At 45.7% G+C, this 14,144-nt stretch overlaps 1 protein-coding gene across 1 annotated transcript; it reads left to right on the forward strand.

Annotated features, from left to right (window-relative positions):
* Positions 1-5,850: 5,850 nt before the first annotated feature.
* Positions 5,851-7,704, forward strand: ACTA1 (actin alpha 1, skeletal muscle). Its single transcript, XM_007938501.2, has 6 exons — positions 5,851-5,979; positions 6,077-6,401; positions 6,712-6,873; positions 6,963-7,154; positions 7,253-7,434; positions 7,561-7,704. Exons 1-6 carry the CDS (start codon positions 5,851-5,853, stop codon positions 7,702-7,704), a joined length of 1,134 nt encoding a protein of 377 aa, XP_007936692.1.
* Positions 7,705-14,144: the final 6,440 nt, after the last annotated feature.

Here is a 14,144-nt window from a genome sequence, read left to right on the forward strand (position 1 = left end):
ATACCAAAGAACATTTTAAAAATAGTAATTTTGAAATTTAAAAACTAGAAAATGTGAAACCTATTTAAAAAAAAAAAAAAGCATATGGAAAAAAAACCTTTGTAGTACCATCCCCCAGAGATAACTTCAGTTAATATTCTAGAACATATTTTAGAACATTTTGGACTGTACATACTATTCTATTTGGTGACCTACTTTTTTTTTTTAATGTGGAATACTGTGAGCATTTCTATGTATCTTAAGCCAGTGTTTCTGATAATTTCATTATCACCCCTAAGAAGCCTTTTTAGATACTTGGTTTTCCTAACCACCTCACCCCAGTAAGGTTTTAATACCACAGATACTACTGTGTATCTTTTTTGTACACTGTATCCTTTGAAGGGCGTTGTAATTTTTTACACCCTCTGAGAACTAACTTTTGCCACCTTGAGGGCTATGTTGTCCCTTTTGAGAATGCCTATCTTACACATTCTTCAAGATACAATTTTTAAATGACTACATGACACTTCACCCTATGTTTGTATCTTAACTTGGGTTTACAAGCTTGGGAGTTTTAGTTTGGTATTGTGCCATTTTTAATAATGCTAGTACAAACAAATCTTTGTGCCCTTCAGATACATATAAAATTGTATTGACTTTCCCTATTCAGTTTTGTGATGATGTTGGGGTACATAGAGTGAGCAGTTCTAATAACTTGTAATGTCCTTTACTCACCCTCTCCTAACACCTCACCCTTCAGCTTATTGTCGTGGAGTTGGATCCGACTCATAGTGACCCCTCCTTGGGTTTCTGAGGTGGTATCACTACGGAAATAGATTGTTCAGTCTTCGTTCTGAGGAGGGGCTGGTGGGTTTGAACCGCCAGCCTTCTAGTTAGCAGTCAAATGCCTTAGGCACTACGCCACCAGAGCTCCTCCAAACTATGTCCCAGGCACTTATCCTCGTTTTAATCTTCACATGAGTCTTAAGAAATAATTGGTATCCTCAGTTGAAAACACAGTCTTTTCTGGAAGTAACTTTCCCAAGGTTACATAGCCAATCAGAGGGGAGGTAAGCCAATGTTGGCTTGACTTTGCAGTGCAAACTTGTAACCAATACATGGTATTCTGTGTAAGATGACTGGCAAGGGGGCAGGGAATACTGCTGCATTTGAATCCTGAGCTCTGGTGGCGTAGTGCTTAAGGCATTTGACTGCTAAACAGAAGGCTGGTGGTTCAAACCCTCCAGCCACTCCTCAGAAGGAAGGTTGGGCAATCTACTTCCATAGTGATGTTGTTGTGTGCTGTCGAGTCGGCTCCGACTCATAGCGACCCCTCCTTGGGTTGCCGAGGCAGTATCACTACGGAAGTAGGATTGCCCAACCTTCCTTCCAAGGAGTGGCTGGTGGGTTTAAGGGGAGCTCCGTAGTGATACCACCTCAGAAATCCAAGGAGGGGTCATTATGTGTTGGGTCCGACTTGATAGCAGTGTGTTTGGTTTTGGTGTGGTTTGCTTTTTTAGAGATAGCCAGGGCAGAACAAGGCCAAAAGGGAAGAAGACAACCAGCTTCAAATGGAAGGAAAAAGAAAATCTAAGCCTTTTCTCTGACTGCCATGACTTTATCTGACATTTTTAGATGTGTGGCTTGTGTAGGTTTTTCCTTTATCCATTAGGTAATTGGAATGTTTCTGACTTTTAGTTCAGCTAGCTAGTCCTCACTTTCTTTTTGACACTATCCATGATAGTTGGTGGAGAAACTGACTTTTTGTTTTAGAATGCCTTTTGACTCTTCATTGGAAACAATCCCTTGAGGTTCTGTTATGTTTCCAGAAGTGTACCAACTGTTACGGAAGATTAAAATAAGATGAAAAACAGCCCTTGCCCTACCCCAGCCACTCCCTAGTGGAAGGGCTGGGCTGGCATGACAATCCCTGGCTCATCCACTTACTGGGTATGAATCTTGAACATGCTTAGCTCATTAAGCCTTGGTTTTCTTTTCAAATTGGAATGAATAAAACGCTTTGCCAAGTAGATTCCAGCTCATAGTGACTCTATAGGACAGGTTAGAACTGCCCCATAGGCTTTCCAAGGCTGTAAACTTCACAGAAGCAGGCTGCCACATCTTTCTCCTGAGGACCATTTTTTGGTTAACAGCCAAGTGCTTTAACCACTGCACCAGCAGGGCTCCAATACGCAATGAATAGTATTTATCTCAGGATAGTTAGAAGGATTTATTGAAACAATATGAAGTACAAATATGTTTAAATTGATAAGAAACACTATAGGAGAAGATTTAGACTAAGTAAGATGAGGGTACAAATATGTGAGGAGTTTAAAGGATAATGTTGAAGAGAAGGGACGTGTGAATACCCCAGCTTAGTTGTAGCAGAAGGGCCATGTAAGAATATCAAGAGCTGAGGTTGCACCTGAAAATTTAGAAGCACAAGCTCTCTGTTAAGCTTACTCTACATGGCTGACCTTTCCTTAGTGGTTCTCAAAAGGTATTCAGGCAGCAACCAGCTTACTCAGGCAAGAGCAGGCTGGTGTGCTCCCAAAAGAGTACATGTATGGAGATGCAGCTTTCCCACATACTCATTAGTTCTGTTCCCTAAGCCAATGGGAATTCAACAAGCCAGGATGAGGCTGAGAGGGCCCTTTGGTGGTACATTAGAGACTATTTAAACCAGCATTAATCATGTGGGACAGAAAGCGAATATCTGAACTGGCTTCATCAGTTTGTCTCCCCAAGGTTTGCTGTACTAGCAGATTTCCATTAGCTTGTAAATGTTTTATTCATAGCTTTTAATGTGTGCTTGAATCTAATTTACTCTGAGTTTAGAACATTTTGCTCCAGGAGAAGAGTTGCACTGAGCAAGAGTTTTGAAAAATATTAACAAGGCCATTCCTCTTTAAAATGTCAAAATTTCTTTGATATTCAGTGAATAACAGCACATGTCTTTCTTCCTTCAAGGCCAAAAGCTAATCCTTTCAAATGGCACATTCAGGTTATTTGCCAGGTGATCTTATCTACTGTCCACTATGCACTGATACAGGAAGACATAAGGTATTAAAAATGAAGTGATATATTATTCACTCATTCTCCATAATAATTGGAAACAGTTTATTATTATTTACATGAAACTGCGATAGCTTTGACCATGGACCCTTGTTACTCACTACCTAGGCCCAACTAACCAAATTCTTGTTTTTAATTTTAATTAACTTTGATCATTTTTAGGAAGTGCTGCTGTGGTGTGGGTTACAGAGGATGGTTTACATATGCTAAACAGAGGGTTTACATATCACTCTTCAAGAGAATCCACACCTGTTCCAGTTGCTGAGTTCCACAACCAAATGTGAAATGCAACTATTTTGGGAACACTTAAGCACATCAGAAAAATGAATGATTCTATTCTGGCTCACACCCGATCATTGATGTACCCACTTGAAGCATGTCACTGAGTTCATCACAGAAAATTGTTTCTCATTGTCCCTTCTACAGCAAGGTTAGCATTGTCCTTGTCTGGGAAAAACTGCTGTGACACAGGCACTAACTGGATAACCTCTGACCCTCACATCACCTTACCATAAGTAGATCAAAATTCTTCTAGAAAATTAAAAGGCATCTCTCCCCATATATCAGTGGTATAAATAGAACCACCCCTCAGTCTCTGGTATATGGGTGACTCTCCAAAGCAGAATGGAAAACAGCCTGGTCTCTCCAAGGTCTCATCCTCTAAATATAAAGATGAGTTTGTTCAGCCTTTGCAGAAGGGGGGAAAAATGCTACACACGCTAGTGCTAGTATAATGTCCTTGTCCTCTTTACAGGGAGAAAGGAAGAGCAAAGCTTCAACTAGTAAGACCGCCACACGCCTATCTCCTGCTCCACCACCTGCAGTTCTAGTGGATGTAGATTTGACCCTCTTCTTTCAGCCCCAGTGAGGCTACCAAAAAGTGGGGGGAGGGGTCTTAGTTCAGCCCACTAGCAGCTGGGGGCGGTCAGCACCTGAAGAAGGGGAACTCACACCCCCAAATCCACTACCTTTACGAGCGCCGCCGGAGTGCTCTGCGGACTATCGAGGCTGACAGCTCTGTGAGCTGTAATGTAGCGCCTGGTGCTGCTATAGCTCGTCAAAGCGTGTCCCGGGAAGCCCCGCCTGCTCCCCGCCGCCAGTTGTCTACCCCAGACGGCTGCGCGCCCTCTGACCGGCGTTAGCAGGTCTCTGCGGTGGGAGAAGGGGCCGCTCCTGGATTTGGGGAGGTCGGAGTGGGGAGGAGGTCACTGGAGAGGGCCTTTTTCTTTCCCTGACTGGAGTGTCAGTCCTCTCACCCAGCCATTTCCAACCTCCGCCTCCCTCTTCCAGGTAGCCGTGTTGGGGGTGGGGGGCTTGCGAGGCTCAGTAAAGGACCCCTATTTCCTTTACTCAGTGATGGAATGTGAGAGGCCAGCGAGCAGGCCACCTTCCCGAGTGCCCAATGAATCCAGAGTAGTTGGGGGTGGAGAGTCCTTTCGGACAGGTGCAGCTCCTGGGAGGTGCAGGAACGCACAGCGCCCGCGGGGCACTCGGTGACCCTCGTCGCACCCATTCCCTCCTGTGACAACTAGGCAGGGACGGGAGGGGCAGACCAACTCAGGAGACACTCCATATATGGCCCGGCCGGTGTTACCTGGGCCTCGGCCAGGCCGCTCCTTCTTTGGTCAGCGCAGGGCACCCGGGCGGGGACCCAGGCCTAACTCTGGCCGTAGGAGGGGCGTCTCGTGCCCAACACCCAAATATGGCTCGAGAAGGGGAGCGACATTCCTGTGGGCTGGCCGGGGGTGGCGCGGGGGGAAATAGCCCAAGGGCTATTTAAGACCTGCACAGGCTGGCTGGACCACCGCAGCTGACAGCAGCCGGAGAAGCCTCGCCTCCCTCCTTGGCGACCCAGGGCCCGAGCAGTTGTAGCCACCGCCCAGGTAGGGCAGGAGTAGGGAGGGGATTGGGAGAAGTGGACAGGGCACCATCCAAGGGAGCCCAGAGGACTAGCCCACACAGCTCATCTGAGCTTGGGGCCTGCACTCTGGGTGCTGCACCTCATCCCCAGAGCCACAATCACTTTGAAGACAAGACAGTGGTCCTTTGGAAACCTTTCCAAATTCATCTCTAATTCCTTTGGGCTGCTTTACCTAGCATTTGGGCTATGCCTAGATTAAAGGCTTTGCTTCAGTCTCCTGAGGGCAATTCCTGCCCAGGCAAAGCCAAAGAGCAGCCAGGGTAGCTCTACTTAAACTCTCCAGCAGGGAGAAAAGGTTTCTCTCCACCCCTGGAAAGTTGTAGATGTTCATAATTGGCCATCCCTCTTTGGAAGAAGGCTGAGGTGCTTTCCTGTCATCTCCTTCCATCCTCACATTTCACCTGGCTGGCCTCTCTTAAACCCCTACTAAACAGAGGAGACAACTGAGGCACAGAGAGGTTAGAAGGCAGCACCTCACTCTGGGAGCAGGTACTCTACTAAGAAGGCAAAGAGGTCTTTCATTAATTTCTCTCCTGGGTACCAGAAGTGGAAGAATTCCTGATGGCTTTCACAGACTTTGGATCCTGTCTCCTAGCAGCCCTGAGCTCTTCCGGGTGGGACGAAGTCCCATGTGGCTTGGGCTGAGGGTGTTCCCAGAGCTACATGTGCTTTAAAGATAATACAATGGGCCTTTGGAAACCTCTCCAAATTTATTTCTAACCCCTTTCTGCTGAGTAGAAAGGGCACGCTAACCCCTAGGACCTGGGTAGGAAAGGTGCTCAGGTCGGCCGGGGTTAGCCTCCCAGCCTCGAAGATTCCGCGCTAATGACCTGTGCGTCTTTGCTGCCTGCCTGTCCTTGCAGAAACCAGACACCATGTGCGACGAAGATGAGACCACCGCTCTCGTGTGCGATAATGGCTCCGGCCTGGTGAAAGCCGGCTTCGCCGGGGACGACGCCCCTAGGGCCGTGTTCCCGTCCATAGTGGGCCGCCCCCGCCACCAGGTCAGCTGCCCGGACTGAAGCGCCCGCGTGGCCCAAGCTCTGCCACCTGCGCCGCCGCCTACAGTGGTAACGTGCGCGTGGTCTGTCCCTTCCGCAGGGCGTCATGGTGGGTATGGGCCAGAAAGACTCCTACGTGGGCGACGAGGCTCAGAGCAAACGAGGTATCCTGACACTCAAGTACCCCATCGAGCACGGCATCATCACCAACTGGGACGACATGGAGAAGATCTGGCACCATACCTTCTACAACGAGCTCCGCGTGGCCCCTGAGGAGCACCCCACACTCCTCACTGAGGCTCCTCTCAATCCCAAAGCCAACCGAGAGAAGATGACCCAAATCATGTTTGAGACCTTCAACGTGCCGGCCATGTACGTTGCCATCCAAGCAGTGCTGTCCCTCTACGCCTCCGGCCGGACCACCGGTAAGTGCCCTCGGCCCTCCTCCAAGTCTGGCGCCTGAGGGGCGCCCCTCTCACGAAGCGCACCACCCCTCCACCCCAAACCCCTAGCATTTGTTCACTGGACACGTCTGGCCTCCCCAGGCGTTGCCCCGCCCCGGTCTAATCTAAGACACCTAGTACTCGTTACGCTCACTTCGGAAGGGCTCCAGAGCCAACGCGACCTAGCGCCCAGGCTTCTCAAACTTGAGGACAAGAGGCCCGTCCCCTCTGCCCCGCCTCAGCCGACCGTAGTTCACTTCTTGTTCGTCATCACTTCTTCCGCCTCCTGCAGGCATCGTGCTCGACTCTGGTGACGGTGTCACCCACAATGTGCCCATCTATGAGGGCTACGCCTTGCCGCATGCCATCATGCGCCTGGACCTGGCCGGGCGCGATCTCACCGACTACCTAATGAAGATCCTTACTGAGCGCGGCTACTCCTTCGTGACCACAGGTGCGCGGGGCCCCCTTAGGGTGGATGTGCTGGGCGGTGCGCGGGGCTGCGCAAGGCTCACCTCCCCATCCCTCCACTCCCTCCCGCAGCTGAACGCGAGATTGTGCGCGACATCAAGGAGAAGCTATGCTACGTGGCCCTGGACTTCGAGAACGAGATGGCGACTGCCGCCTCCTCCTCCTCCCTGGAAAAGAGCTACGAGCTGCCTGATGGGCAGGTCATCACCATTGGCAACGAGCGCTTCCGCTGCCCGGAGACTCTCTTCCAGCCCTCCTTCATCGGTGAGCGCCTCTGTCAGGGCCACCCCGCAGGCCGGCCCGGCCCCGCCCTTGCCCTGGTCCCAGGCTCCAGGCCTTAAGCTCCCCCTCGCCGCCCGCAGGCATGGAGTCAGCCGGCATTCATGAGACCACGTACAACAGTATCATGAAGTGCGACATCGACATCAGAAAGGACCTGTACGCGAACAACGTCATGTCTGGCGGCACTACTATGTACCCGGGGATCGCCGACCGTATGCAGAAGGAGATCACCGCGCTGGCGCCTAGCACCATGAAAATCAAGGTGGGCTGAGGGGTGGGGACGCGGGGCACAGCGACTTCGTGCTTCTCCCCGGGCCTCCTCTTGCCTCCTACCGGCAGGCCTGTGCTTCTAAGGTTGCTTCTCACCTCCTGCGCCCATATCTTCTAGATCATCGCCCCGCCAGAGCGCAAATACTCTGTCTGGATCGGCGGCTCCATCCTGGCCTCGCTGTCCACCTTCCAGCAAATGTGGATCACCAAGCAGGAGTATGACGAGGCCGGCCCCTCCATCGTCCACCGCAAATGCTTCTAAACACCGTTACACCTCTAATGTGCGAATTCTTCTCAGGATGACAAATCTGCTAAAGTTTCATGTGGCTGAACTCGAGCTACAGCCTTTTTCTCATAACAACTTCTGTTACTATTGGTGCAAACTGACACAGTGTTTATAAAGTGTACATACATTAATTTATTTTACCTCATTTTGTTATTTTTAAAACAAAGCCCTGTGGAAGGAAATGGAGAACTTGAAGAAGCATTAAACTCAGTCATTCTGTTATGCTGCCTAAGGTTGTTTGTTATGCTTATATACAGGGGGTTGGGGAGCGGTGGATTGGATTTCACAATACTTCCAAAGGATAAGCGAGCTTTTCAAGATAAAACTTGGATCCGACCCAAAATACTAATAGGCTCATGCTGTCCTTATTTGACCCTAATACGTGTTTTCGAGACATCTTTCTGCTTCTCTAAGGAGCTCTGGTAGCATAGTGCCTAAAGCACTTGACTGCTAACCAGAAGGCTTGCGGTTCGAACCCACCAACCACTCCTCGGAAGGACGGTTGGGCAATCTACTTCCGTAGTGATACAGCCTCAGAAACCCAAGGAGGGGTCGCTATGAGTCGGGGCGACTTGAGGGCACATAGCAACAACACAAGTGCAACACGTTGCTAGAGGCAATTGCGAAAGCTAGGCCTTTGAGCGCAGCGCAGTTGCGGGGCGCTGACCATGGTGCTGTGCTCAGGAAAACGTTCCTGCCAGAGTGGGTCAGCTCCAGGATCTCCGGTTTATGGAGCTCTCTTTCTGAATCTTTAGATCCAATGGAAAGGGTTGCACTCTGCATTTCATAACCCAGTTTTATCTGTAAGTGAAGACAATCGCTTTATTTTCCATATCTGGAATTTCTTTGTTTGTACCAGATGCTGATGGTATAGAGGTGCTCTTCCAGCATAGGACTGGGGAGGAGCGATATACGGAGATGGGAGGAGGGCAAGGAGGTGCCAAGTGAGAGCTTCAGAAAGAACTGTGTGCTAGAGTGAGGATGTCCCAGAAGATGGGCGAGAATTGTCTGGAGGGCAAACCGAGACTGACCCTTGAAGAAGGGGACTTAAGCAAGGGGAGAAGGAATAACACCCCAAAACTGGAAAAGCCCAAAATACAGCTGAGTTGGAACTTCCATGGGAGAGCAAAATATCTGTTTCTTAAAAGGAATTTAAAGTTTCCTAGTCAAGATTCCCAAGAGCAGTAGGTCCTTAAATAAAACAGGTTCTTAAAAGAAAAACCCTTCAGAAATAGGCTTATAGGCAGAATTAACAATATAGCTTTGATTAACATACTGCAAGCCTTATGTTTACTCCTTTTCTGGCCTATTGCTGTGCTTCAGGAATCTCTGAGGTAGTGAGACTGCCAAATCCAGCCATCAAGTGATTCAGTAAAGTTTAGGATTTTCATAAAACAAATATATGATTCCATCTATGCCCACTGAAAAACCTGTATTATTGCCCCACTTATGTTGGATGAAATTTAAAATTAGCTAAGTTCTAGTCTTTCAGAGAAATCCAACTCCCCACCTCCTTTTGTCTTGAACCACCAGCCTTCTGGTTAGCAGTCAAATGCCTTAGGCACTACACCACCAGAGCTCCTGGTATATACCTAGGAATGCAATTATTGGGTCATATGGTAGTTCTATCTTTAGCTGTACTTTTTTCTTTCACCCAAGTTACTTTAAGGAGCTCTGGTGGCATAGTAGAAGCTCTGGTGGCATAGTGCCTAAGGCACTTGACTGCTAACTGGAAGGCTGGTGGTTCAAACCCACCAGCCACTCCTTGGAAGGCAGGTTGGGCAATTTTTTTGTAGTGAGTAACTGCCTTGGAAACCCAAGGAGGGGTCACTATGAGTTGGATCTGACTTGACAGCAGTGAGTTGGTTTTTGGTTTTGGTGGCATAGCGCCTAAGGCATTTAACTGCTAACAAGAAGGTTGGCATTTCAAACCAGGCACTCCATGGAAGGAAGATGAGACACTCTGCTTTCATAAAGGTTTACTCCTTGGAAACCCAACGGGGGTCACTATCAGTCAGAATCAACTCAATGGCAGGGAGTTTGAACCCTCTAGTTAGTAGTTTATACTTCCTTTCCCACCTGCCTCTAGTAACAAAGAATGTATCTTTTTTTGTGTGTGAAATCCTTTTCTTGGCTTTTTACAGTAGTGGTCTCATACAATATTTGTCTTTTTGTGATTGACTAATTTCACTCAGCATAATGGCCTCTAGGTTCACCCATGTTATGAGATGTTTTGAAGATTCATCATTGTTCTTTAATGTTGCTAGTATTCCACTGACTGTATGTACCACAGTTTTTTGTTTCTCCATCTATTTCTCCATTGATGGGCATTTAGGTTGTTTCCATCTTTTTGCTATTATGAGTAGTGCTGCAATGGACATGGGTGTGCATGTATCTGTTCATGTCACAGCTCTTACTTCTCCATGATGTATACCTAGTGGTGGAGTGCTGCATCATATGGTAAGAAATCCAACTTTTAATGATCATAATACACATACAATAGGCATATCTGAGAAAATTACATACACACACAGAAGGTGAATAAATCAGGTAGCCAGAAGCCTGGAAAAAAATGTCAGAATGATATGAATTCATTATCTGTCATGTTGAAACATTCTTACCAGAACCCAAAATCACCTAATTCAGTTTTAAGTAAGATATATAAGGAGGTCATGACTCATTTCTCCTGTGATCCTAATAAATGACTCATGAATCTTTGACATTGCTCTTCTATTGCAATATAAGTGCAAAATTGTGAATTATATGATTTAATTGGAAATGCACCAAAACTGAAAATTACCTTTTTTTTTTCTGACACTTCTCTGAAGAGAAGCAAACATCAAGTATTTTATTAGTATTTTGAATCTTTCCTGCTCTTGTATTAGGCTGTAAATATGGGGATTTAATAAATTATATTACCTATATTAGGCCTGAAAGAGGATTTTAGTGTGATATAGTAAGGAATGAGTCCTTAAAAAAACATATCAGAATATGTATAAATACCTGTGCTAGGAGAGGTGAGAAATAACTTTTTCTGGAAGCTGTATGAGTGTTTGTGGTAATAAGAAGCAAGAAACCCCCGTGTAGAGATGTTACAGCTGACTTCCCCACTGAAAAACTGTCTTAGAGAATTTTTTTTTTTTAAGTTGTGAGAGGGTTGAAAACCGCAACAAAAGATTTCTCCACCAATTCCTCATGGTGTGAGTGCATGTATGTGTGCATTTCCTTAAACTCGGCAACAGGGCTTTTCAGAATTTGTTACTTAACTGGAATTATTTCCTTCTCAAAAATGCCTATTAAATTGCCACTATTTTCTTTTCACTAAATCTACATTACTGGTTTCCAGTGTAATAAAGACAGAACAGAGGAGACAGTGGGAAGATAAAATACATTAGGGCTAAAAATAGGGACTGGATTTGCTTGGTGAGCATGAAAGGACCTGGAGGGGGGGTGGACACCCTTGGCTCTCTATCTTTTCAATCTTTGGAAGTTATAATATGAACATGGTCAAGGCTCCTCCAAACTGCATCTGCATGTCAACCTAGATGTGACAGAACCCACAAGGAGTAAGATAAATATTTTATTGCTTACCTACTAGGTGCTAGGGTAAAGAGAAAGGTAAGATATGACATTGTCCTTAGGAGCTTACTGTAATGATCTCCACCATCACTAGCTGCTTTTATGGCTCATTTCTATTATTATCAGGAAGTTTGTTGGAGGTGGCTGCTGGCTGTGATAGAGACAGGGGGTACACCCTGGACAACGAACTGTTCAGATTCTGTGGATGCTATGGCTGTTTCTCAGTCTGTTCAGCCACTTGTTACTATAAGGCTGGGTTTCTGACTGCTCAGTGTTGTTTTCTGACAAGGCTGAATGGGCTCCAGATATTGATTCTTGTTGGGAAAAACACATCCCTCATTGTGTTCAAGAAGGTCTATTCATGTCCCTGGCCCTGGGGGAGAGGGCACCCAGAGAGTGGCACTGCCTCTCACCCCATGGTGACTCAGCCCTGAGAATTGGAAGAGGAAGTGTTTAGTCTGGGCTTGGTGACACAGATCAGCTCTGTCTAAGCAGGGCAGTTTCTTGGTCTGCCTGCCTTCCTTCCCTCTTTCTCCCACTTTCTGTCACTCCTTTCCTTTTTATACTGTGCCTCAATGTGGCACTTAGTAAGAAGCAGAGAGAATATGGCTCTAATGGCACTCTGGTTAGGTAGTCACGTGGTGGGGCCATAAGGGTCCCATGCCCACCTTGTCTCCCACAACCAGAGCAAATCTCCTGAGCAACTTCCAAAGGTGGTGATGAGGTGCAAAAAGAAGCTTGAGGTACATGTTTAATGAGGTACATGAGTGAGGAACATGGAAGGTTTCACTAAGGCCTGCCCTATGTACAGGACTCTGGAGAACCCTGAGATCTATTGATCATTCCTTCCTTTACATGTTTCTTAAAAGGCTTATCTTGATATTGAAGAGATTCTGGGGATGATGACTGAGTGAAAGAAAAATTTTGAAATGTGCAAGTATGACTTTGGTAGTTCCCATAAGTGTGAATAGAATCAGGATGCCCTTTGGCATGACAATCATCTGGGGTTTCCTGAACTTCATCTCTATGGAAAAGCCAATAAGGCACAGTCCTTGCCCTCCGAGAACTCCCAGGCCTTTGAAAATGTTGGTCACTGGGGTTGGTCTTAGGAATAGCAGATTTCCTATACATCATGGGCCAAACATGCAGTAAAGCCTTTTGATCCTTATTCTACCCCATCTTCACCATAGCACCATAGCAACTGGGATCTTAAAAGCTTGTGAGTGGCCATCTAAGGTGTAACTATTAGTCTCTCTCCATGCAGAGCAAAGAAGAGTGAAGAAAATCAAAGATGTATGAAAACAATTATTCCAACACACTAAAGGACTATACAAACCTCAGCCTCTATGGCCCTGAGACTAGAAGAACTAGATGATGCCTGGCTACCTCTACCAACTGTTCTGAAAGGAATAACAATATAAAGTTCTGGACAGAGTGGGAGAAAAATATGGAACAAAACTCAAAATCATAAAAAAAAAAAAAAAAAAAGCTTATTGATCAGATAGAGAAGTGTGGAACCACCAAGACTATGGTCCTTAGTCTGCCTTCAAGCATGGACCTCACCCCTGTGGCTCAACTTTCAACCAAACAATAGACAGGTCTGTAAGATGAACAATACACCAATGAGGTATGCATTTCCTAGAACAATCAACCATTCAAGATCAAAAAGGCAGTATTTGCTCAAAGTTCAGAATCCAGGAAGGGATGGGAAAGAAGGTCTAATGGAAACAGGAAACACAGCAAGGAAGAGAGGAAAATGCTGTTACATTGGGGTATTACAATGAATGTCATGAAACAAAATGTGCATTAATTGTTGAATAGAAAACTTATTTGCTCTTTAAAGTTTCACTCAAATCACAATATATATATATATATTTTTAAATGATTAGGACCATAGTTTTGTGGGACATCTGGCGTAAAATTATTCATAAAGTTAGGTTCTACATCTTGTTTGGTGATTAGGGTCCAGGATCTTAAAAGCTTGTAAGCAGCCATTTAAGATACAACTATTGGTCTCTACTAGTTCAGAGCAAAAGAGCAGAAGGAAACCAAATATCAAAAAAGAAACTATTCTACAGGACAAATAGTCTACACAAACTATGGCCTTATCTACCCTGAAACCAGAAGAACTAGAAGTTGCCTGTGTACTGCTACCAACCATTCTAATTAGAGCCACAGTAGATGGAACCTGAATGGGAAGAAAAATGTGTAGAATGGGAATGTGGAACAGAACCTCAAATTCCTAAAAGCAAACAAGCAAACACACACACACATACACACACAATAAAACAAACAAACAAAAAACAGGCTTACTAGACTGGTTGAGACTGGAGGACTCCCCAAGATACTCTTTAATTTAAAGCTAAGCTCTGAGGTTACCTTGTAGCTAAAAAACAAATTAATCCATTAAATAAAGAATATGACTCATAAGCACTGTGATCCTTTAAAAAATCATTTGTATGAGACCAAACAATTAACAATTACTTAAAAACAAAGATGAGAATGTAAGAGGGCATGGGAAACCAGGTTAATACAAAAAGAACAATCAGAACAGAAATAAAGAGAATGTTCAGACATGGTGAAGAACGTAGCCAATGTCACTGAAAAACTTGTGTAGAAATTGTTGAATGGCAAACTACACTGCTGTGTAAACCATCACTGAAAATACAATACAATACTGTCAAAAGGAAAAAAAAGTGAGGCTTCAAGATTAGTGACTTGCCTAAGTTTGCAAAGATAGTAAGAGTGGTGGTGCAAAGACTTCAGCTTGGAACTCTTTTTTTTTTTTTTTAATTGTGTTTGGGTGCAACTTTACAGAGCCACATTTGTTTTACATT

This window comes from Orycteropus afer, unplaced genomic scaffold (assembly GCF_000298275.1).
Source record: "Orycteropus afer afer isolate SDZICR_OR568_19922 unplaced genomic scaffold, OryAfe1.0 scaffold00050, whole genome shotgun sequence".
NCBI lineage: Eukaryota > Metazoa > Chordata > Mammalia > Tubulidentata > Orycteropodidae > Orycteropus > Orycteropus afer.

Coding starts and splice junctions, on each gene's coding strand:
- ACTA1 (XM_007938501.2), top strand. CDS start 5,851: ATGTGCGACGAAGATGAGACCACCGCTCTCGTGTGCGATAATGGCTCC. Junction 6,874..6,962: donor CTACTCCTTCGTGACCACAG/GTGCGCGGGGCC, acceptor TCCCTCCCGCAG/CTGAACGCGAGATTGTGCGC. Junction 7,155..7,252: donor CTTCCAGCCCTCCTTCATCG/GTGAGCGCCTCT, acceptor CGCCGCCCGCAG/GCATGGAGTCAGCCGGCATT.